Source organism: Passer domesticus, chromosome 33 (genome assembly GCF_036417665.1).
Source record: "Passer domesticus isolate bPasDom1 chromosome 33, bPasDom1.hap1, whole genome shotgun sequence".
Taxonomy (NCBI): Eukaryota; Metazoa; Chordata; class Aves; order Passeriformes; family Passeridae; genus Passer; species Passer domesticus.
This window is the reverse complement of record NC_087506.1, coordinates 937,912-957,357: the sequence shown is the minus strand read 5'-3', so window position 1 is coordinate 957,357 and position 19,446 is coordinate 937,912. Positions and strand designations below refer to the sequence as shown.

The 19,446-nt window shown below is 52.6% G+C and overlaps 1 protein-coding gene across 1 annotated transcript in view; it reads right to left on the bottom strand.

Moving 5' to 3' along the window:
• LOC135288455 (histone-lysine N-methyltransferase 2B-like) overlaps positions 1–19,446 on the bottom strand; it is a 67,068-nt gene that overhangs the window by 2,846 nt on the left and 44,776 nt on the right. The window contains 12 exon segments of the mRNA XM_064401846.1: positions 2,124–2,174; positions 2,176–2,254; positions 4,736–4,797; positions 4,799–4,820; positions 6,306–6,346; positions 6,348–6,417; positions 8,361–8,422; positions 8,425–8,546; positions 12,888–12,962; positions 14,691–14,834; positions 16,742–16,791; positions 18,883–18,924. Coding sequence (XP_064257916.1) covers positions 2,124–2,174; positions 2,176–2,254; positions 4,736–4,797; positions 4,799–4,820; positions 6,306–6,346; positions 6,348–6,417; positions 8,361–8,422; positions 8,425–8,546; positions 12,888–12,962; positions 14,691–14,834; positions 16,742–16,791; positions 18,883–18,924 — 820 coding nt within the window.

Here is a 19,446-nt window from a genome sequence, read left to right as displayed (position 1 = left end):
CTCCATTTTCCTTTCACATTTCCCACCATTTCCCCCTCAAATTTGCAGCCCTTTTCCCCTCATATTTCCCGCCATTTTCCCCTCACGTTTCCTTCCATTTTCCCTTCATATTTCCCGCCTTTTCCCCTCACATTTCCCACTATTTCCCCTCACATTTCCCACTATTTCCCCTCACATTTCCCACTGTTTCCCCCTCAAATTTCCGGCCATTTCCCCCTCATGTTTCCTTCCATTTCCCCCTCATGTTTCCTTCCATTTTCCTTTCACATTTCCTGCCATTTTCCCTTAATATTTCAAGCCTTTTCCCCTTCACATTTCCCTTCTTTTTCCCCTTACATTTCCCTCCATTTTCCCCTCACGTTTGCTTCCATTTTCCCCACACTTCCCTCCATTTTCCCTTCATATTCCCCAATTTTTCCCCCTCACATTTTCCCCTCACTTTTCACTCCATTTTCCCCTCACATTTCCCTCCATTTCCCCCTCACTTTTCCCTCCATTTCCCCGTCACATTTCCCTCCATTTTCCCCTCACATTTTCTCCTTACTTTTCCCTCCATTTTCCCCTCACGTTTCCTTCCATTTTCCCTTCACATTTCCTGACGTTTTCCCTTAATATTTCAAGCCTTTTCCCCCCTCACATTTTCCCCTCACATTTCCCACCATTTCCCCATCAAATTTCCGGCCATTTTCCCCTCACGTTTCCCGCCATTTCCCCCTCATGTTTCCTTCCATTTTCCCCTCACCTTTCCTTCCATTTTCCCTTCACATTTCCTGCCATTTTCCCTTAATATTTCAAGCCTTTTCCCCCTTACATTTCCCGCCTTTTTCCCCTTACATTTCCCCCTCACGTTTCCCTCCATTTCCCCCTCACATTTCCTTCCATTTTCTCCTCATGTTTGCTTCCATTCTCCCCACACTTCCCTCCATTTTCCCTTCATATTTCCCACCTTTTCCCCCTCACTTTTCCCCTTACATTTTCCCCTCACATTTCCTTCAATTTTCCCCTCACATTTCCTTCAATTTTCCCCTCACATTTTGCTCCATTTTCCCCCTCATGTTTCCCTCCATTTTCCCCTCATGTTTCCCTCCATTTTCCCCTCACATTTCCTCCCATTTTTCCCTCACATTTCCCTCCATATTTCCTGCCTTTCCCCCCTCACATTTTCCCCTCACGTTTCTCCTCCATTTCCCCTCACGTTTTCCTCCATTTTCTCCTTAGTTTTCCCTCCATTTTCTCCTTACTTTTCCCTCCATTTTCCCCTCACATTTTCCTCCATTTTCCCCTCACATTTCCCTCCATTTTCCCCTCACGTTTTCCTCCATTTTCCCCTCACTTTTCCCTCCATTTTCCCCTCACATTTTCCCCTCACTTTTCCCTCACATTTCCTCCTCACTTTTCCCTCCATTTTCCCCTCACATTTCCCTCCATTTTCTCCTCACATTTCCCCCTCATGTTTCCCGCCATTTCCCCCTCACATTTTCCCGCCTTTCTCCCCTCATTTTCCCACCATTTTCTCACTGTGTCTCCCATCACGGCATTCACTCAAGATTTGGGGTCATCCCTTCAATTTTTGGATTTTCATTCCCATATTTATCACTTGTCCCTCCCAATTTTTTGGGGTATCCTCCCCATTTTCCACAGCACCCCAAATTTTTCCAGCTTTCCCTCCAATTTTTCCTCTCTCCCTCCCATTTTTGGGGTCTCCCCCCTCATTTTCTTGGCATTTCACCCCATTTTTGGGCTTCCCCCTTTTTTTGAGCTTTTCTCCCCATTTTTGGGGCATCCCCTCAATTTTTTGAGGTATCCCCCATAATTTTTTTATTTTTCCTCCCAATTTTTTGACTTTTCCTCACACTTTTTAAACTTTTCCTCCCAAATTTTCGGCCTTTTCCCCTTAATTTTTGGGGTTTCCCCCTAATTTTTGGCATTTCCCCCCATTTTTTGGGGTGTCCCTCCAATTTTTCCCCATTTCTTCCCCCAATTTTTCACACTTTCCCCATTTCCAAACTTCCTCCTCCATTTTTTTGGGTGCTCCCCCCGTTTTTTGAGCCGTTCTCCTCAATTTTTGGGGTGTATTTTTCCTTTTTTTGGGGTTTTTCCCCCCAAAATTTGGGGGTGCCCACCTTGCTGTCGTAGAACTTCTCGCGCTTGTCGGTGAGCACGGAGCGCACGACGAATTCCGGAATATTCGATCACCATCTCCCCGGCCTCGATGTTCCTCTTGCAGAACAGGCCCCTCCCGTGGATGGCCGAGCTGGATTTGGGGGGTCAGGGTCACCCCCAAATCCGGGAAACCCCAAAAATCCCAAAATCCCCCCAAAAATCCACCCAGGAATGTCAAAAACCAGCAAAAATTCACCAAATTTCACCTAAAAAACCACCCCAGGAACCCCAAATCCTCCCTGTCTGTGGATGGCCAAGCTGGGTTTGGGAGGTCAAGGTCACCCCCAAATCCAGAGAACCCCAAAAATCCCCAAAATTCCCCCAAAAATCCACCCAGCAATGCCAAAAATCCTTCAAAAATCAACACAGGAAGTCCTAAAAACTGCCCCAAAATTCCCAAAATGACCCCCAGGAACCCCAAAATCCTCCAAAATTCTCCCCTGCCTGTGGATGGCTGAGTTGAGGGGGCTCAGGGTCACCCCCAAATTTTGGGAACCCCAAAAATCCCCAAATCCCCCCAAAATCCACCCAAGAACGCAAAAAATTCCCCCAAAATCCAACCAGGAAACCCAAATTTCACCCAAAAAATCAACACAGGAACACAAAAATTCCCCCCAAATTCTCCCCTGCCTGGGGATGGTTGAGCTCAGGGGGGGCAGGGTCACCCCCAAATCCAGAAAACCCCAAAAATCCCCCCAAAAATTCACCCAGGAATGTCAAAAACCCCCCAAAAATCCACCCAGGAACCCCAAATTTCACCCAAAAAACCTCCCCAGGAACCCCAAAATCGCCAAAATTCTCCTCTGCCTGTGGATGGTTGAGCTCAGGGGAGTCAGGGTCACCCCCAAATCCGGGGAACCCAAAATCCCAAAAATTCCCCCAAAAATCCACCCAGGAATGCCAAAATGCCCCAAAAAAATTCCCCAGGAACTCCTAAAAAGTGCCCCAAAATCCCAAAATGACCCCAGGAACCCCAAAATTCTCCCAGATCCCCCCCAAATTCTCCCCTGCCTGTGGATGGTTGAGCTCAGAGGGGTCAGGGTCACCCAAAAATCCAGAAAACCCCAAAAATCCCCCCAAAAATTCACCCAGGAATGTCAAAAACCCCCCAAAATCCACCCAGGAAATGAAAATGTCGCCCAAAAAATCAACACAGGAACACGAAAATTCCCCCAAAATTCCCCCCCTGCCTGTGGATGGTTGAGCTCAGAGGGGTCAGGGTCACCCCCAAATCCAGAAAACCCCAAAAATCCCCCCAAAAATTCACCCAGGAATGTCAAAAACCCCCCAAAAATCCACCCAGGAACCCCAAATTTCACCCAAAAAACCTCCCCAGGAACCCCAAAATCGCCAAAAATTCTCCTCTGCCTGTGGATGGTTGAGCTCAGGGGAGTCAGGGTCACCCCCAAATCCAGAAAACCCCAAAAATCCCCCCAAAAATTCACCCAGGAATGTCAAAAACCCCCAAAATCCACCCAGGAACCCCAAATTTCACCCCAAAACCCCCAATATTCTGCTCAAAATCCACCCCAGGTGTGCCCAGGTCCCCCCAGGTGTGCCCAGGTGCCCGCAAGTGCCCCCAGGTGTGCCCAGGTGTATCTGAGGTGCCCCCCAGGTGTGCCCAGGTGTCCCCAAATCTCTCTCAGGTGCGCCCAGGTGTGCCCAGGTGTGTTCCCAAGTGCCCAGGTGTGTGCCCAGGTGTCCCTAAATCTCTCTCAGCTGTGCCCAGGTGTGTCCAGGTCCCCCCAGGTGTGTGCCCAGGTGCCCCCAGGTGTGCCCAGGTGTGTCCAGGTGCCTCCAGGTGTGCCCAGGTGTATCTGAGATGTCCCCAGGTGTGCCCAAACCTCTCTCAGGTGCCCCCAGGCGTGCCCAGGTGTGTGCCAGGTGCCCCCAAATCTCTCTCAGGTGCCCCCAGGTGTGTGCCAGGTGTTCCCAGGTGCCCCCAGGTGTGTCCAGGTGTGCCCAAATCTCTCTCAGGTGTTCCCAGGTGCCCCCAGGTGTGTTCCCAGCTGTGCCCAGGTGTGTTCCCAGGTGTGCCCAGGTGTATCTCAGGTGCCCCCAGGTGTGCCCAGGTGTGCCAGGTGTGCCCAAATCTCTCTCAGGTGTTCCCAGGTGCCCCCAGGTGTGCCCAGGTGTGTTCCCAGGTGTGCCCCCAGCTGTGCCCAGGTGTGTGCCCAGGTGTGCCAGGTGTGCCCAGGTGTACCCCAGGTGTGTTCCAAGTGCCCAGGTGTGCCCAGGTGTATCTCAGGTGCCCCCAGGTGTGTTCCCAGGTGCCTCCAGGTGTGCCCAGGTGCCCCTAGGTGTGCCCAGGTGTATCTCAGGTGCCCCCAGGTGTGTTCCCAGGTGCCTCCAGGTGTGCCCAGGTGCCCCTAGGTGTGCCCAGGTGTATCTCAGGTGCCCCCAGGTGTGTTCCCAAGTGCCTCCAGGTGTGCCCAAACCTCTCTCAGGTGTGCCAGGTGCCCCCAGGTGTGCCCAGGTGTATTCCAGGTGTGCCAGGTGTATCCCAGGTGTGCCCAAATCTCTCTCAGGTGCCCCCAGGTGTGCCCAGGTGTGCCCGGCGCGCCGCACTCACCGGTACACGCCCACCGCCTCCTTGGCCGTTCTCTTGAGGTGCCGGAAGCGCATGGCCATGGGCCAGCTCCAGGCTGGTGGCGCGGCTTGGGGGGCGTCAGGGGGTCCCCAAAACCGGGGGGCACCCCCGAACCCCCCAGAGCAATCCCAAACCCCAAAACCCCCAAAATCCCCCCCAAAAATCCCCAAAAAACCCCAAAATCCCAAATCCCCCCCCAAAATCCCCCAAAAAAAACCCCAAATCCCAAAGAACCCCTCCCCAAAATCCCAAAAAACCCCAAAATCCAGAGACCCCTCCCCAAAATCCCAAAAAACCCCAAAATCCCAAATCCCTCCCCAAAAATCCAGAAAACCCCAAAATCCCAAATCCCTCCCAAAAAACCCCCAAATCCCAAAGACCCCTCCCAAAATCCCCCAAAAAACCCTAAAAAATTCCAAAATCCCAAAGACCCCCCCAAAAAATCCCAAAAAAACCCAAAATCCCAGAAAACCCCCAAATCCCAAATCCCCCCCCAAAAAACCCCAAAATCCAAATCCTTCCCCAAAAAATCCCAAAATCCCAAATCCCCCCCAAAATCCCAAAGACCCCCCTCCCCAAAATCCCAAATCCCCCCCAAAAATCCCCAAAATCCCAAATCCCCCCCAAAATCCCAAATCCCTCCCCAAAAAAATCCCCAAAACCCTCCCCAAAATCCCAAAAGAACCCCAAAATCCCAAAGACCCCCTCCCCAAAAAACCCAAAATCCCAAATCCTCCCAAAAAACCCCCAAATCCCCTCCCCAAAAAACCCCAAAATCTCAAAAGCCACCTCCCAAATTCCCCAAACACCCCAAAAATCCCAAAAGAACCCCCCCAAAATAAACTTAAAAAACCATAAAATCCTTCCCAAAAATCCCCAACCCCCCTGCCCCAAAAAAGCCCAAACCCAATAAAATCCCAAAAGCCCCCTCCCCAAAATCCCAAAAACCCCCCAAAACCTTCCCCCCAAATCTGGGACACCCCAAAATTTTAACAAAAACCCCAAAAATCCCTCAGGGGAACCCCAAAAACGCCTCAGGTAGGAACGGACACCAGGTCTACCCCCATTGGCTCCTATGGGGAGCAATTTTTGGGGGGTCCCTGATGGATTTTTGGGGGTCTCTGAGGGGGTTTTGGGGTTCCCAGGTGTTTGGGGTGTCTGTAGGTGTCACCCAAGGGTGGTCCCCAATATTTTGGGGGCACCTGTGGGTGCTGGGGGGGGTCCCAGGTGTGAGGACACCAGGTCTACCCCCATTGACTCCTATGGGGAGCAATTTTGGGGGGGTCCTGATGGATTTTTGGGGTCTCTGAGGCAGTTTTGGGGTTTCCAAGAATTTTGGGGTGTCTGGAGGTGTCACCCAAGGGTGCTGAGGGGGGTCCCCAATATTTTGGGTGACATCTTTGGTCCTTGGGGGGGGGGTCCCAGCTGGGGTCACCATCTCCACCCATTGACTCCAATGGTGGGTGGGGGGGAAATAAAAACTTTTGGGGGTCCCTGAGGGGGTTTTGGGGGTCGCCCCCCCCCCATGTCCCCGGGCTGGCCGGGGCCTCACCGGGTGGGCTTCAGCTGCACCTCGTCCTCCTCCTCCTCGCGGGGCGGGGGGGCCCTGGGGCAGGGCGCGGTGCTGCGACGCCAGGAAGCTGAACATGTCGAAGGTGCACTTCCTGCGGGGGAGGGAGGGGAGGGGCGGCCTCAGAGGGGACCCCCGCCCGGCTGGCCCCGCCCCCACCATGGCTGACCCCTCCCCTACCCGCCTGGCCCCGCCCCTACCTGCCTGGCCCCGCCCCCACGCGGGCTGACCCCTCCCCATCCCACCTGGCCCCGCCCCTACCTGCCTGGCCCCGCCCCCACGCGGGCTGACCCCTCCCCTGCATGCCTGGCCCCGCCCCCACTCGGCTGGCCCCCGCCCCCACGCGGGCTGACCCCTCCCCTGCATGCCTGGCCCCGCCCCCACTCGGCTGGCCCCGCCCCCACGCGGGCTGACCCCTCCCCTGCCCGCCTGGCCCCGCCCCCCCACTCAGCTGGCCCCCGCCCCTACCCGGCTGGCCCCCGCCCCCCCCAAACCCCCTGGGGACCCCCGAGTTGTCCCCACCCCTCAGGGTGGCACCAGGGGGGCTCTGGGGAGGGGCTTGGAGCCCTCCCAGTATGGTCCAGTGGCTCCCAGTATGGCCCAGTGGCTCCCAGTATGGCCCAGAGTGCCCCAGTGTCATCCCAGTATGGCCCAGTGTCATCCCAGTATCCCCAGTGGCTCCCAGTATGGCCCAGAGCGTCCCCCAGTGTCATCCCAGTATGGCCCAGTGTCATCCCAGTATCCCCAGTGGCTCCCAGTATGGCCCAGAGCGTCCCCAGTGTCATCCCAGTATGGCCCAGTATCATCCCAGTATCCCCAGTGGCTCCCAGTATGGCCCAGAGCGTCCCCAGTGTCATCCCAGTATGGCCCAGTGTCATCCCAGTATCCCCAGTGGCTCCCAGTATGGCCCAGAGTGTCCCCAGTGTCATCCCAGTATGGCCCCGTGGCTCCCAGTATCCCCAGTGGCTCCCAGTATGGCCCCGTGGCTCCCAGTGTCATCCCAGTACGGCCCAGTGTCATCCCAGTATGGCCCAGAGTCCCCCAGTCCCTCCCAGTCCCCCCCAAAATCCCCTCCCAGTCCCTCCTAATCCCTCCCAATCCACTCCCAGTATGCCCCCAATCCCCTCCCAGTTCCCCCAATACGCTCCCAGTCCCTCCCAGTTCCCCTAAATCCACTGCCAGTTCATCCCAGTGCCCCCCAATCCCCTCCCAGTCCCTCCCAGTATAACCCAGTCCCTCCCAGTTCACTCCTAGTATAACCCAGTTCACTCCCATTCCCCTCCCAGTTCACTCCCAGTATAACCCAGCTCCCTCCCAGTCCCTCCCAGTTCACTCCCAGTCCCTCCCACTCCCTCCCAGTATAACCCAGTTCACTCCCAGTCCCTCCCAGTCCCCCCCCAATCCCCTCCCAGTTCCCCCAAATCTTCTCCCAGTCCCTCCCAGTCCCCTCCCATTCCCTCCCAGTATAACCCAGTATAACCCAGTCCCTCCCAGTATAACCCAGTCCCTCCCAGTCCCCCACCAGTCCCTCCCAGTCCCTCCCAGTATAACCCAGTTCACTCCCAGTCCCTCCCAGTCCCCCCCCAATCCCCTTCCAATCCCCTCCAGTCCCCCCCAATCCCCTCCCAGTTCCCCCAAATCTTCTCCCAGTCCCTCCCAGTCCCCCCCAATCCCCTCCCAGTCCCTCCCAGTATAACCCAGTCCCTCCCAGTCCCCCCAGTCCCTCCCAGTATAACCCAGTCCCTCCCAGTTCACTCCCATTCCCCTCCCAGTCCCTCCCAGTATAACCCAGTCCCTCCCAGTCCCCTCCCAGTCCCCCCCAGTCCCTCCCAGTATAACCCAGTCCCTCCCAGTTCACTCCCATTCCCCTCCCAGTCCCTCCCAGTATAACCCAGCTCCCTCCCAGTCCCTCCCAGTATAACCCAGTCCCTCCAATCCCCCCCAATCCCCTCCCAGTATATCCCAGTATAACCCAGTCCCTCCCAGCTCCCTCCAGTATAACCCAGTCCCTCCCAGTGCTCCCAGCTCCCAGCCCACCTCAGGTAGAGCTCGGCGCGGGCGCAGCCCGAGGGGTTGCGGGGCGGGGGCGCGTGGGGGGGGGTCCCGGCGGGGGGGGGTGGTACCGGAACCGGTACCGGGAGCAGCGCCCGGCGCCCGGCAGCTGCTCCAGCAGGAACACCACGGCATCGTGGTGGATGCCCAGCAGGCGCAGCCCGCTCATCCCTGGGGAGGGAGAAAATGGGGCTGGGGGCTTCAGAATGGGGCTGGGGGGGTGTCAAAATGGGGCTGGGGGCTTCACCGTGGGGGTTACAGGGGGTCTGGGGGTGTTTGGGGGGCAGGAACACCACGGCGTCGTGGTGGATGCCCAGCAAACGCAGCCCGCTCATCCCTGGGGGCACAAAATGGGGCTGGGGGCTTCACCGTGGGGTTTGGAGAGGTTTAAAGGGGGTCTGGGGGCTGTGAAATGGGTCTGGGGGCGTTCAGGGGGGCAGGAACACCACGGCGTCGTGGTGGATGCCCAGCAAACGCAGCCCGCTCATCCCTGGGGGCAGAAAACTTCACCGTGGGGGTTACAGGGGGTCTGGGGGCTGTGAAATGGGGCTGGGGGCTGTGAAATGGGGGTTAAAATGGGTCTGGGGCGTTCTGGGGGGCAGGAACACCACGGCGTCGTGGTGGATGCCCAGCAGGCGCAGCCCGCTCATCTCTGGGGGCACAAAATGGGGCTGGGGGCTTCACCGTGGGGGTTGGAGAGGTTTAAAGGGGGTCTGGGGGCTTTGAAATGGGTCTGGGGGCTTTGAAATGGGGGTTAAATGGGGTCTGGGGGCTTTGAAATGGGTCTGGGGGTGTTCTGGGGGGCAGGAACACCACGGCGTCGTGGGGGATGCCCAGCAAACGCAGCCCGCTCATCCCTGGGGGCCACAAAATGGGGCTGGGGGCTTCACCGTGGGGCTGGGGGCTTCGGAATGGGGTTTGGAGAGGTTTAAAATGGGTCTGGGGGCTGTGAAATGGGGGTTAAAGGGGTCTGGGGGGCAGGAACACCACGGCGTCGTGGTGGATGCCCAGCAAACGCAGCCCGCTCATCCCTGGGGAGGGGTGAAAATGGGGCTGGGGGCTTCACCGTGGGGCTGGGGGGTGTCAAAATGGGGGTTAAAATGGGTCTGGGGGCTTCAAAATGGGGTTTTGGCACTTTGAAATGGGGGCTGGGGCCCATAAAATGGGGGTTAGAGGGGTCTGGGGGCTTTAAAATGGGTCTGGGGGCTTCAACATGGGCTTTTGTGGGGGTTCAAAATGGATCATGAGGCTTTGAAATGGGTCTGGGGGCTTTGAAATGGGGGTTAGAGGGGGTCTGGAGGCTTTGAAATGGGTCTGGGGGCTTCAGAATGGGGGTTACAGGGGGTCTGGGGGTTTTGAATGGGTCTGGGGGTGTTCTGGGGGGCAGGAACACCACGGCATCGTGGTGGATGCCCAGCAGCCGCAGCCCGCTCATCCCTGGGGAGGGGTGAAAATGGGGCTGGGGGCTTCAGAATGGGGCTGGGGGCTTCACCATGGGGCTGGGGGAAGTCTAAAGTGGGTCTGGGGGCTTTAAAGTGGGGGTTAAAATGGGTCTGGGGGTGTTTGGGGGGCAGGAACACCACGGCGTCGTGGTGGATGCCCAGCAAACGCAGCCCGCTCATCCCTGGGGGGGCACAAAATGGGGCTGGGGGCTTCACCGTGGGGGTGGGGGCTTCGGAATGGGGGTTACAGGGGGTCTGGGGGCTTTGAAATGGGTCTGGGGGCGTTCTGGGGGGCAGGAACACCACGGCGTCGTGGTGGATGCCCAGCAGGCGCAGCCCCGCTCATCCCTGGGGAGGGAGAAAATGGGGCTGGGGCTTCAGAATGGGGCTGGGGGGTGTCAAAAATGGGGCTGGGGCTTCACCATGGGGGGTTACAGGGGGTCTGGGGGTGTTTGGGGGGCAGGAACACCACGGCGTCGTGGTGGATGCCCAGCAAACGCAGCCCGCTCATCCCTGGGGGCACAAAATGGGGCTGGGGGCTTCACCGTGGGGTTTGGAGAGGTTTAAAGGGGGTCTGGGGGCTGTGAAATGGGTCTGGGGGCGTTCAGGGGGGCAGGAACACCACGGCGTCGTGGTGGATGCCCAGCAAACGCAGCCCGCTCATCCCTGGGGGCAGAAAATGGGGCTGGGGGCTTCACCGTGGGGGTTACAGGGGGTCTGGGGGCTGTGAAATGGGGCTGGGGGCTGTGAAATGGGGGTTAAAATGGGTCTGGGGGCGTTCTGGGGGGCAGGAACACCACGGCGTCGTGGTGGATGCCCAGCAGGCGCAGCCCGCTCATCTCTGGGGGCACAAAATGGGGCTGGGGGCTTCACCGTGGGGGTTGGAGAGGTTTAAAGGGGGTCTGGGGGCTTTGAAATGGGTCTGGGGGCTTTGAAATGGGGGTTAAATGGGGTCTGGGGGCTTTGAAATGGGTCTGGGGGTGTTCTGGGGGGCAGGAACACCACGGCGTCGTGGGGGATGCCCAGCAAACGCAGCCCGCTCATCCCTGGGGGCACAAAATGGGGCTGGGGGCTTCACCGTGGGGGTGGGGGCTTCGGAATGGGGTTTGGAGAGGTTTAAAATGGGTCTGGGGGCTGTGAAATGGGGGTTAAAGGGGTCTGGGGGGCAGGAACACCACGGCGTCGTGGTGGATGCCCAGCAAACGCAGCCCGCTCATCCCTGGGGAGGGGTGAAAATGGGGCTGGGGGCTTCACCGTGGGGCTGGGGGGTGTCAAAATGGGGGTTAAAATGGGTCTGGGGGCTTCAAAATGGGGTTTTGGCACTTTGAAATGGGGGCTGGGGCCCATAAAATGGGGGTTAGAGGGGTCTGGGGGCTTTAAAATGGGTCTGGGGGCTTCAACATGGGCTTTTGTGGGGGTTCAAAATGGATCATGAGGCTTTGAAATGGGTCTGGGGGCTTTGAAATGGGGGTTAGAGGGGGTCTGGGGGCAGAAAATGGGTCTGGGGGCTTCAGAATGGGGGTTAAATGGGGTCTGGGGTCTGTGAAATGGGTCTGGGGGCCTTCTGGGGTGCAGGAACACCACGGCGTCGTGGTGGATGCCCAGCAGCCGCAGCCCGCTCATCCCTGGGGAGGGAGAAAATGGGGCTGGGGGCTTCACCGTGGGGCTGGGGGGTGTCAAAATGGGGCTGGGGGCTTTGAAATGGGTCTGGGGGCGTTTGGAGGATTCTAAATGGGGGTTAAAGGGGGTCTGGGGCTTTGAAATGGGGCTGGGGGGCTTCAAAATGGGGGATGAGAGGTTTGAAATGGGGCTGGGGGCTTCAACATGGGGGTTAAAAGGGGTCTGGGGGCTTTGAAAGGATTTTGGGTGATTTTGGGTCGATTTTAGGCATTTTTGGGGCGATTTTGAGAGATTTTGGTTGATTTCAGTGATTTTAGGGTGATTTGGGATGATTTGGAGGTGATTTTGGGAAGATTTTGGGGTGATTTTAGGCAATTTTGGGGTGATTTTGAGTGATTTCAGTGTTTTTGCTGTGATTTGAGGTGATTTTGGGGAAGATTTTGGGTGATTTCGGGGTGATTTTGGTCGATTTCAGTGTTTTTGTGGTGATTTGGAGGTGATTTTGGGGAAGATTTTGGGTGATTTTAGGCAATTTTGGGGTGATTTTGAGTGATTTCAGTGTTTTGCGGTGATTTGGGGTGATTTTGGGATGATTTTGGGTTGAGTTTAGGAAATTTTGGGGTGATTTTTTGTGATTTTGGTGATTTTAGGCGTTTTTGGGGCGATTTTGAGTGATTTGGGGTGATTTCAGTGATTTTAGGGTGATTTGGGGGTTTTTTTTGTGATTTTGGGAAGATTTTGGGGTGATTTTAGGCAATTTTGGGGTGATTTTGGGATGATCTTGAGTGATTTGGGGTGATTTCAGTGATTTTGGGGTGATTTTCGACGATTTTTGGGGTTTGGAGCAATTTTAGGGTGATTTTCGATGATTTTTGGGTTTTTTTCTGTGATTTTTCATGATTTTGGTTTTTTTGTGGTGATTTTCGACAATTTTTTGGGCTCTGGAGGTGATTTCAGGGCAAATTTTGATGATTTTTGCAGGTTTTTTTGTGATTTTCGAGGCTTTTTGGGTTTTTTGGTGTGATTTTTCATGATTTTGGTTTTTTGGTGGCTGCATTTTAGGGTGATTTTCGATGATTTTGGGGTTTTTTGTGTGATTTTTCATGATTTTGGTTTTTTGTGGTGATTTTAGGGTGATTTTCAATGATTTTTGAGGTTTTTGGTGTGATTTTTGCTGATTTTGGCTTTTTTATGGTAATTTTAGGGTGACTTTTGATGATTTTGGGGTTTTTTTGGTGTGATTTTTGATGATTTTTGGGTTTCTTGGTGTGATTTTTCATGAATTTGGGTTTTTTTGGGGTGATTTTCGATGATTTTTGGGTTTTTTTGGTGCGATTTTCGATGATTTTGATGATTTTGAGTGCAATTTTTGACGATTTTGGTTTTTTTTGGTGTGATTTTTGATGACGCTGGGTTTTTTGGGGCGATTTTGGGGTGTTTTGGGTCTCACCTGCGAAGCTCAGGTGCCTCAGGTGGGCGTTGGCTCGCGCCTCCTGCACCCGCTCCAGCACCGCCCGCCAGGCACCTGGGGGGCACGGGGTCACCCCAAACCAGCCAAAATCCCCCAAATTCACCCCAAATCGGTCCCAGAACCATCCCAAAAAAAAACCCCAAAAAAACCCCCCAAAAAAAACCCCCCAAAAACCCCAAAATCCCCCCCAAAATCCCCCAAATTCATTCCAAATCCCTCCCAGAACCATCCCAAAAAAAACCCTCAAAAATTCCCCCAAAAAACCCCCCCAAAATCCCCCAAATTCACCCCAAACCCCTCCCAGAACCATCCCAAAAAAAACCCCCCAAAAATCGCCCCCAAAAACCCCAAAATTTGCCCCCAAAAGGACCCAAAATCACCCCAAATCCCCCAAAATCCCTCCCAGAACCATCCCCAAAAAAACCCAAACCCAAATCCTCCCAAAAACCACCCTAAAAACCCCAAAAATTCCCACCCCAAAAGAGCCCAAATTCCCCCAAAAATCATCCTAAAAAAAACCAAAAATTCCCCCCTAAAACCCCAAAATAATCCAAAAATCCCCCCCAAAGAAACCCAAAATCCCTCCCAAAATCCCCCAAATTCACCCCAAATCCTCCCCAGAACCATCCCAAAAAAAACCCCAAAAACCATCCTAAAAAACCCAAAAATCCCCCCAAAAAATGCAAAATTTGCCCCGAAAAGGATCCAAAATCCCCCAAATTCACCCCCAAATCCCTCCCAGAACCATCCCCATAAAAAACCCCAAAAACCATCCTAAAAAACCCTAAAATCCCCCCAAAACCCCAAAAGAAATCAAAATCCCTCCCAAAATCCCCCAAATTCACCCCAGAATCCCCACAGAATCACCCAAAAAAACCCCCCAAAATCCCCCAAAAATCCCTGCCAAAAAAACCCCAAAATCCCCAAAAAACAGAAAATCCCCCCTAAATTACCCTAAAAAACCCCAAAATTTGCCCCCAAAAAACTCCCAAAATCCCCCCTAAAAATCCCAGAGAATCTCCCCCAAAATTATCCTAAAAAACCCCAAAATCCCCTGAAAATCCCCCAAAAATCCCCCCCAAAAAACCCCAAAATCTGCCCCAGAATCCCCCCAAAAAAGCCCAAATCCCCCTAAAAACCCCAAAATTTGCACCTAAAAAAACCCCCAAATCCCCAAAAATCACCAGTAAAACCCAGTATAAACCAGTACAAACCAGTACGACCCAGTATAAACCAGTATGAACCAGTCTAAACCAGTCCCTCCCAGTATAAACCCGTATATCCCAGTATAAACCAGTATAAACCAGTATGACCCAGTATAAACCAGTATGAACCAGTATAAACCAGTATGAACCAGTATAACCAGTACCTCCCAGTATAACCCAGTATAAACTGGTGTAAACCAGTATAACCCAGTATAACCGGTCTCTCCCAGTCCCTCCCAGTATAAACCAGTATGACCAGTACCCTCGAGGCTGGGGGCCGTCACCCTGAGCCCGTCCTCGGAGGTGATCTCCCAGTACAGACCAGTACAGACCAGTATAACCAGTATAACCCAGTATAACCAGTACAAACCAGTATCCCCGGTCCCTCCCAGTATAAACCAGTATGACCAGTACCCTCCAGTGTGGTCGCCGTCACCCTGAGCCCGTCCTCGGAGCTGATCTCCCAGTACAGACCAGTACAGACCAGTACAGACCAGTATAACCAGTATAACCCGGTACAAACCAGTATCCCCGGTCCCTCCCAGTCCCTCCCAGTCTAAACCAGTATGACCAGTACCCTCGAGGCTGGGGGCCGTCACCCTGAGCCCGTCCTCGGAGCTGATCTCGAAGCGCAGGTGGGGGAGGGGCGGGGAGGGGGCGGGGCCGGGGGGAGGGGAGGAGGCCCCGCCCCCCCCGGGCTCCTCCTCCTCGGAGCTGCCGCCTGGCATTTGCATAAATTAGCATAGATTAGCATGGGGGAACGCGGAATTGGCGGGAATTAAATTAGGGGAATGAAGCGAGATGGACACAAATGAACACGAAATTAATGAAATTAACACAAATTAACGAGAATTAGCACAAAAATTAACCCAAATTAAACCCCAAATTAAACCCCAAATTAACACAAAATTAACCCAAATTAACCCAAAATTAACCCAAATTAAACCCCAAATTAACCCAAATTAACCCAAAATTAACCCAAATTAACACAAAATTAACCCAAAATCCCCCCAAATTAACGCAAAATTCCCCCAAATTTCCCCAAAATTAAGCCAAAATCCCCCCAAATTAACCCAAAATTCCACCCAAATTAACCCAAATTGACACAAATCCCCCCAAATTGACACAAATTAATGCAAAATCCCCCCAAATTAACCCCCCCAAAACAACCCAAATTCTGCCCAAATTAACCCAAAAATAACCAAACCCCCCCCAAATTAACCCAAAACCCCCCAAATTAACCAAATTCCCCCCAAATTGACACAAATTAATGCAAAATCCCCCCAAATTAACCCCAAATTCCTCCCAAATTTAAGCTAAAATCTCCCCAAATTAACCCAAAATCCCCCCAAATTAACCAAAATCTCCCCAAACTGACCCAAATCAATGCAAAATCCCCCCAAATTGACCCAAAATCCCCCAATCCCCCCGAATTGACCCAAATTAACCCAAAATTTCCCCGAATTAACCAAAACCCCCCCCAAATTAACCCAAAATCCCCCCAAATTAACCCAAAATTCCCCTGAATTAACCCAAAATCCCCCCAAATTAAGCTAAAATCCCCCCAAATTGACCCAAAATCCCCAAATCCCCCCGAATTGACCCAAACTAACCCCAAATCCCCCCCAAATCCCCCCAAATTGACCCAAAATCCCCCCAAATTGACCTAAATTAACCCAAATCCCACCAAATTAGCCAAAATCCCCCCAAATTAACCCCAAATTCCCCCAAATTAACCCAGAATCCCCCCAAATTAACAAACCCCCCCAAATCCCCCAATATCCCCAAACCAGCCAAAATTACCCCCAAAAATTAACCTAAAATCCCAAAAATCCCCTCAAATTAACCCCAAATCCCCTCAAATTAACCAAAATCCCCCCAAATTAACCCAAAATCCCCCAAATTAACCCAATATCTCCCAAAATCCCCCAAATTAACCAAAATCCCCCCAAATTGACCCCAATTAATGCAAAATCCCCCCAAATTAACCCCAAATCCCCCCAAATTAACCCCAAAATAACCCAAAATCTCCCAAAATTCCCCCAAATTAACCCAAAATTAACCCAACCCATCCCAAATTAACCCCAAATCCCCCAAATTAACCCAAAATCCCCCAAATTAACCCAAAATCTGCCCACATTAACCCAAAATCCCCCCAAATTAACCCAAAATCTGTCCAAATTAACCCAAAATCCCCAAATTAAACCAAAATCCCCCCAAATTAACCCAAAATCCCCAAATTAAACCAAAATCCCCCCAAATTAACCCAAAATCCCCCCAAATTAACCCAAAATCCCCAAATTAACCCAAAATCCCCCCAAATTAACCCAAAATCCCCAAATTAACCCAAAATCCCCCCAAAATCTGCCCAAATTAACCCAAAATCCCCAAATTAACCCAAAATCCCCAAATTAACCCAAAATCTGCCCAAATTAACCCAAAATCTCTCCAAATTAACCCAAAATCCCCAAATTAACCCCAAATCCCCCCAAATTAACCAAAATACCTCCCCAAAATCCCCGAAATTAACCCCAAATCCCCCCAAATTGCCCCAAAATCCCCCAAATTAACCCCAAAATCCCCAAAATCCCCAAATCGCCCCCAAATCCCGGCGCTCCCCTCCCCCACCTGCGCAGCTGGCCCAGGGCGGCTCCGCGGTGACGTCACCGGGCGGGGACCTGGGGGAGGGGCAGCGTCACACCCAAAAACGGCGATTTTGGGGCATTTTGGGCGATTTCGGGAAATCTTGGGGGATTTTGGGCGGAATTTTGGGGGGATTTTGGGGAATTTTGGGGCATTTTGGGGGATTTTGAGGATTTTGGGTGGATTTTAAGGAATTTGCAGGGGGATTTTAGGAGGATTTTGGAAAATTTTGGATGATTTTGGGGGGAACTTTTGGATGATTTTGGGCAAATTTCAGATGATTTTGGGTGAATTTTGGATGATTTTGGGTGAAATTTGGGGGAATTTCAGATGATTTTGGGTAAAATTTGGATGATTTTGGGCAAATTTTGGATGATTTTGGGTGAATTTTGGATGATTTTGCAGAATTTTGGATGATTTTGGGTGAAATTTGGGTGAATTTTGGATGATTTTGGTCAAATTTTGGATGATTTTGGGCGAATTTACGATGATTTTGCGGAATTTCGGATGATTTTGGGTGAAGTTTGGGGGAATTTTTGGATGATTTTGGGTGAATTTTGGATGATTTTGCAGAATTTTGGATGATTTTGGGTGAAATTTGGGTGAATTTTGGATGATTTTGGGCAAATTTTGGATGATTTTGGGTGAATTTTTGGGGAATTTTTGGATGATTTTGTGGGAGAATTTGGGGTGGATTTGGTCAATTTTGGGAGGAATTTTGAGGGATTTGGGAAAATTTTGGGGGGATTTTGGGGAATTCTGGGTGGATTTTGAGGATTTGGGGAATTCTGAGGATTCTTGGGGGAATTTTGGGGAATTTTGGGTTGGTTTTGGGGTCATTTTGGGCAAATCTGGGGGAGAATTTGGGGTGGATTTGGTCAATTTTGGGAGCAAATTTGGGGGATTTCGGGGAATTTTGGATTTTTTTTGGGAATTTTGGGGGAATTTGGGAAAAATTTCGATGATTCTGTGGAATTTTGGGCAAATTTTGGATGATTTTGAGCAAATTTGGGGGAGAATTTGGGGTGGATTTGGTCCATTTTGGGAGGAATTTTGGGGGGTTTGGGAAAATTTTGGGAGGAATTTTGGATGATTTTGGGAAATTTTGGGGGATTTCAGGGGATTTTGGGCAAATTTTGGATGGCTTTGGGGTGATTTTTGGATCATTTTTGGGGCAATTTTGGGAACATTTTGGGGAACATTTTTGGGTGGATTTTGGGGCAGGTTTTGGGGTGATTTTGGGATGATTTTTGGGATGGTTTTGGGGCAGTTTTGGGATAATTTTTGGGGTGGTTTTGGGTGATTTTTGAGGTGATTTTGGGATAATTTTTGAGATTATTTTTGGGACAGTTTTGGGGTGATTTTGGGGCGATTCGGGGCGGTTTCAGGGCAGTTTTGGATAACTTTTGGGGTGATTTTGGGGCAGTTTTGGGATGATTTTTGGGATCATTTTTGGGGTGATTTTGGGACGGTTTTGGGGCGATTCAGGGTGGTTTCGGGGCAGTTTTGGGATCATTTTTGGGGTGAATTCGGGGCAGTTTTGGGGTGATTTTGGGGCGATTTCAGGGCAGATTTGGGGATCATTTTTGGGGTGATTTTGGGGCAGTTTTGGGGTGATTTTGGGATAATTTTTTGGGTGATTTTTGGGGTGATTTTGGGGCAGTTTCATGGGTGATTTTGGGGCGATTTCGGGGCAGATTTGGGATCATTTTTTGGGTGATTTTGGGGCAGTTTCAGGGGTGATTTTTGGGGCGATTCAGGGCGGTTTCGGGGCAGTTTTGGGGTGATTTTGGGATCATTTTTTGGGTGATTTTGGGGCAGTTTCATGGGTGATTTTGGGGCGATTTTGGGGCAGATTTGGGATCATTTTTTGGGTGATTTTGGGGCAGTTTCAGGGGTGATTTTTGGGGCGATTCGGGGCGGTTTCGGGGCAGTTTTTGGGGTGATTTTTGGGGCGATTCGGGGCGGTTTCGGGGCAGTTTTGGGGTGATTTTTGGGGTGATTTTGGGGTGATTCGGGGCGGTTTCGGGGCAGTTTTTGGGGTGATTTTTGGGGCGATTCGGGGCGGTTTCGGGGCAGTTTTGGGGCACTTTTTTGGGGTGATTCAGGGCGGTTTCGGGGCTCACCCGCAGCTGTCGCTCATCAGCTCCTCCGGCTCCTCCTTCAGCCTGGGGGGAGGGGACAGGGACAGGTGACAATGACATCATCAGCGGGGACAGGTGACATCAATGGGGACAGGTGACAATGACAGGGACAGGTGACAATGACATCATCAGCGGGGACAGGTGACACTGACCCTGACAGGTGACACTGACAGGGACACCAAACTGGGACCCTGGTGACACAAACTGTCCCCAACTGTCCCCCGTGCTGCCACCCTGGCCCTGACCTGTCCCTGGTGTCCCCAAACCACCCCAATGTCCCCACCCTCCCTGGTGTCCCCAAGTGTCCCAAGTGTCTCCATCCCCCCAATGTCCCCGAAGTCTCCCAATGTCCCCAATGTCCCTGAATGTCCCCAAGTGTCCCAAATGTCCCCCTGGCCCTGATGTCCCCACCCTCCCCAATGTCCCCCTGTGTCCCCAATCCCCTCAATGTCCCCAATATCCCTGATGTCCCCAGTGTCCCCAATGTCCCCAGTGTCCCCAATCCCTCAGTGTCCCCCAGTGTCCCCAGTGTCCCCAAAGTCCCCA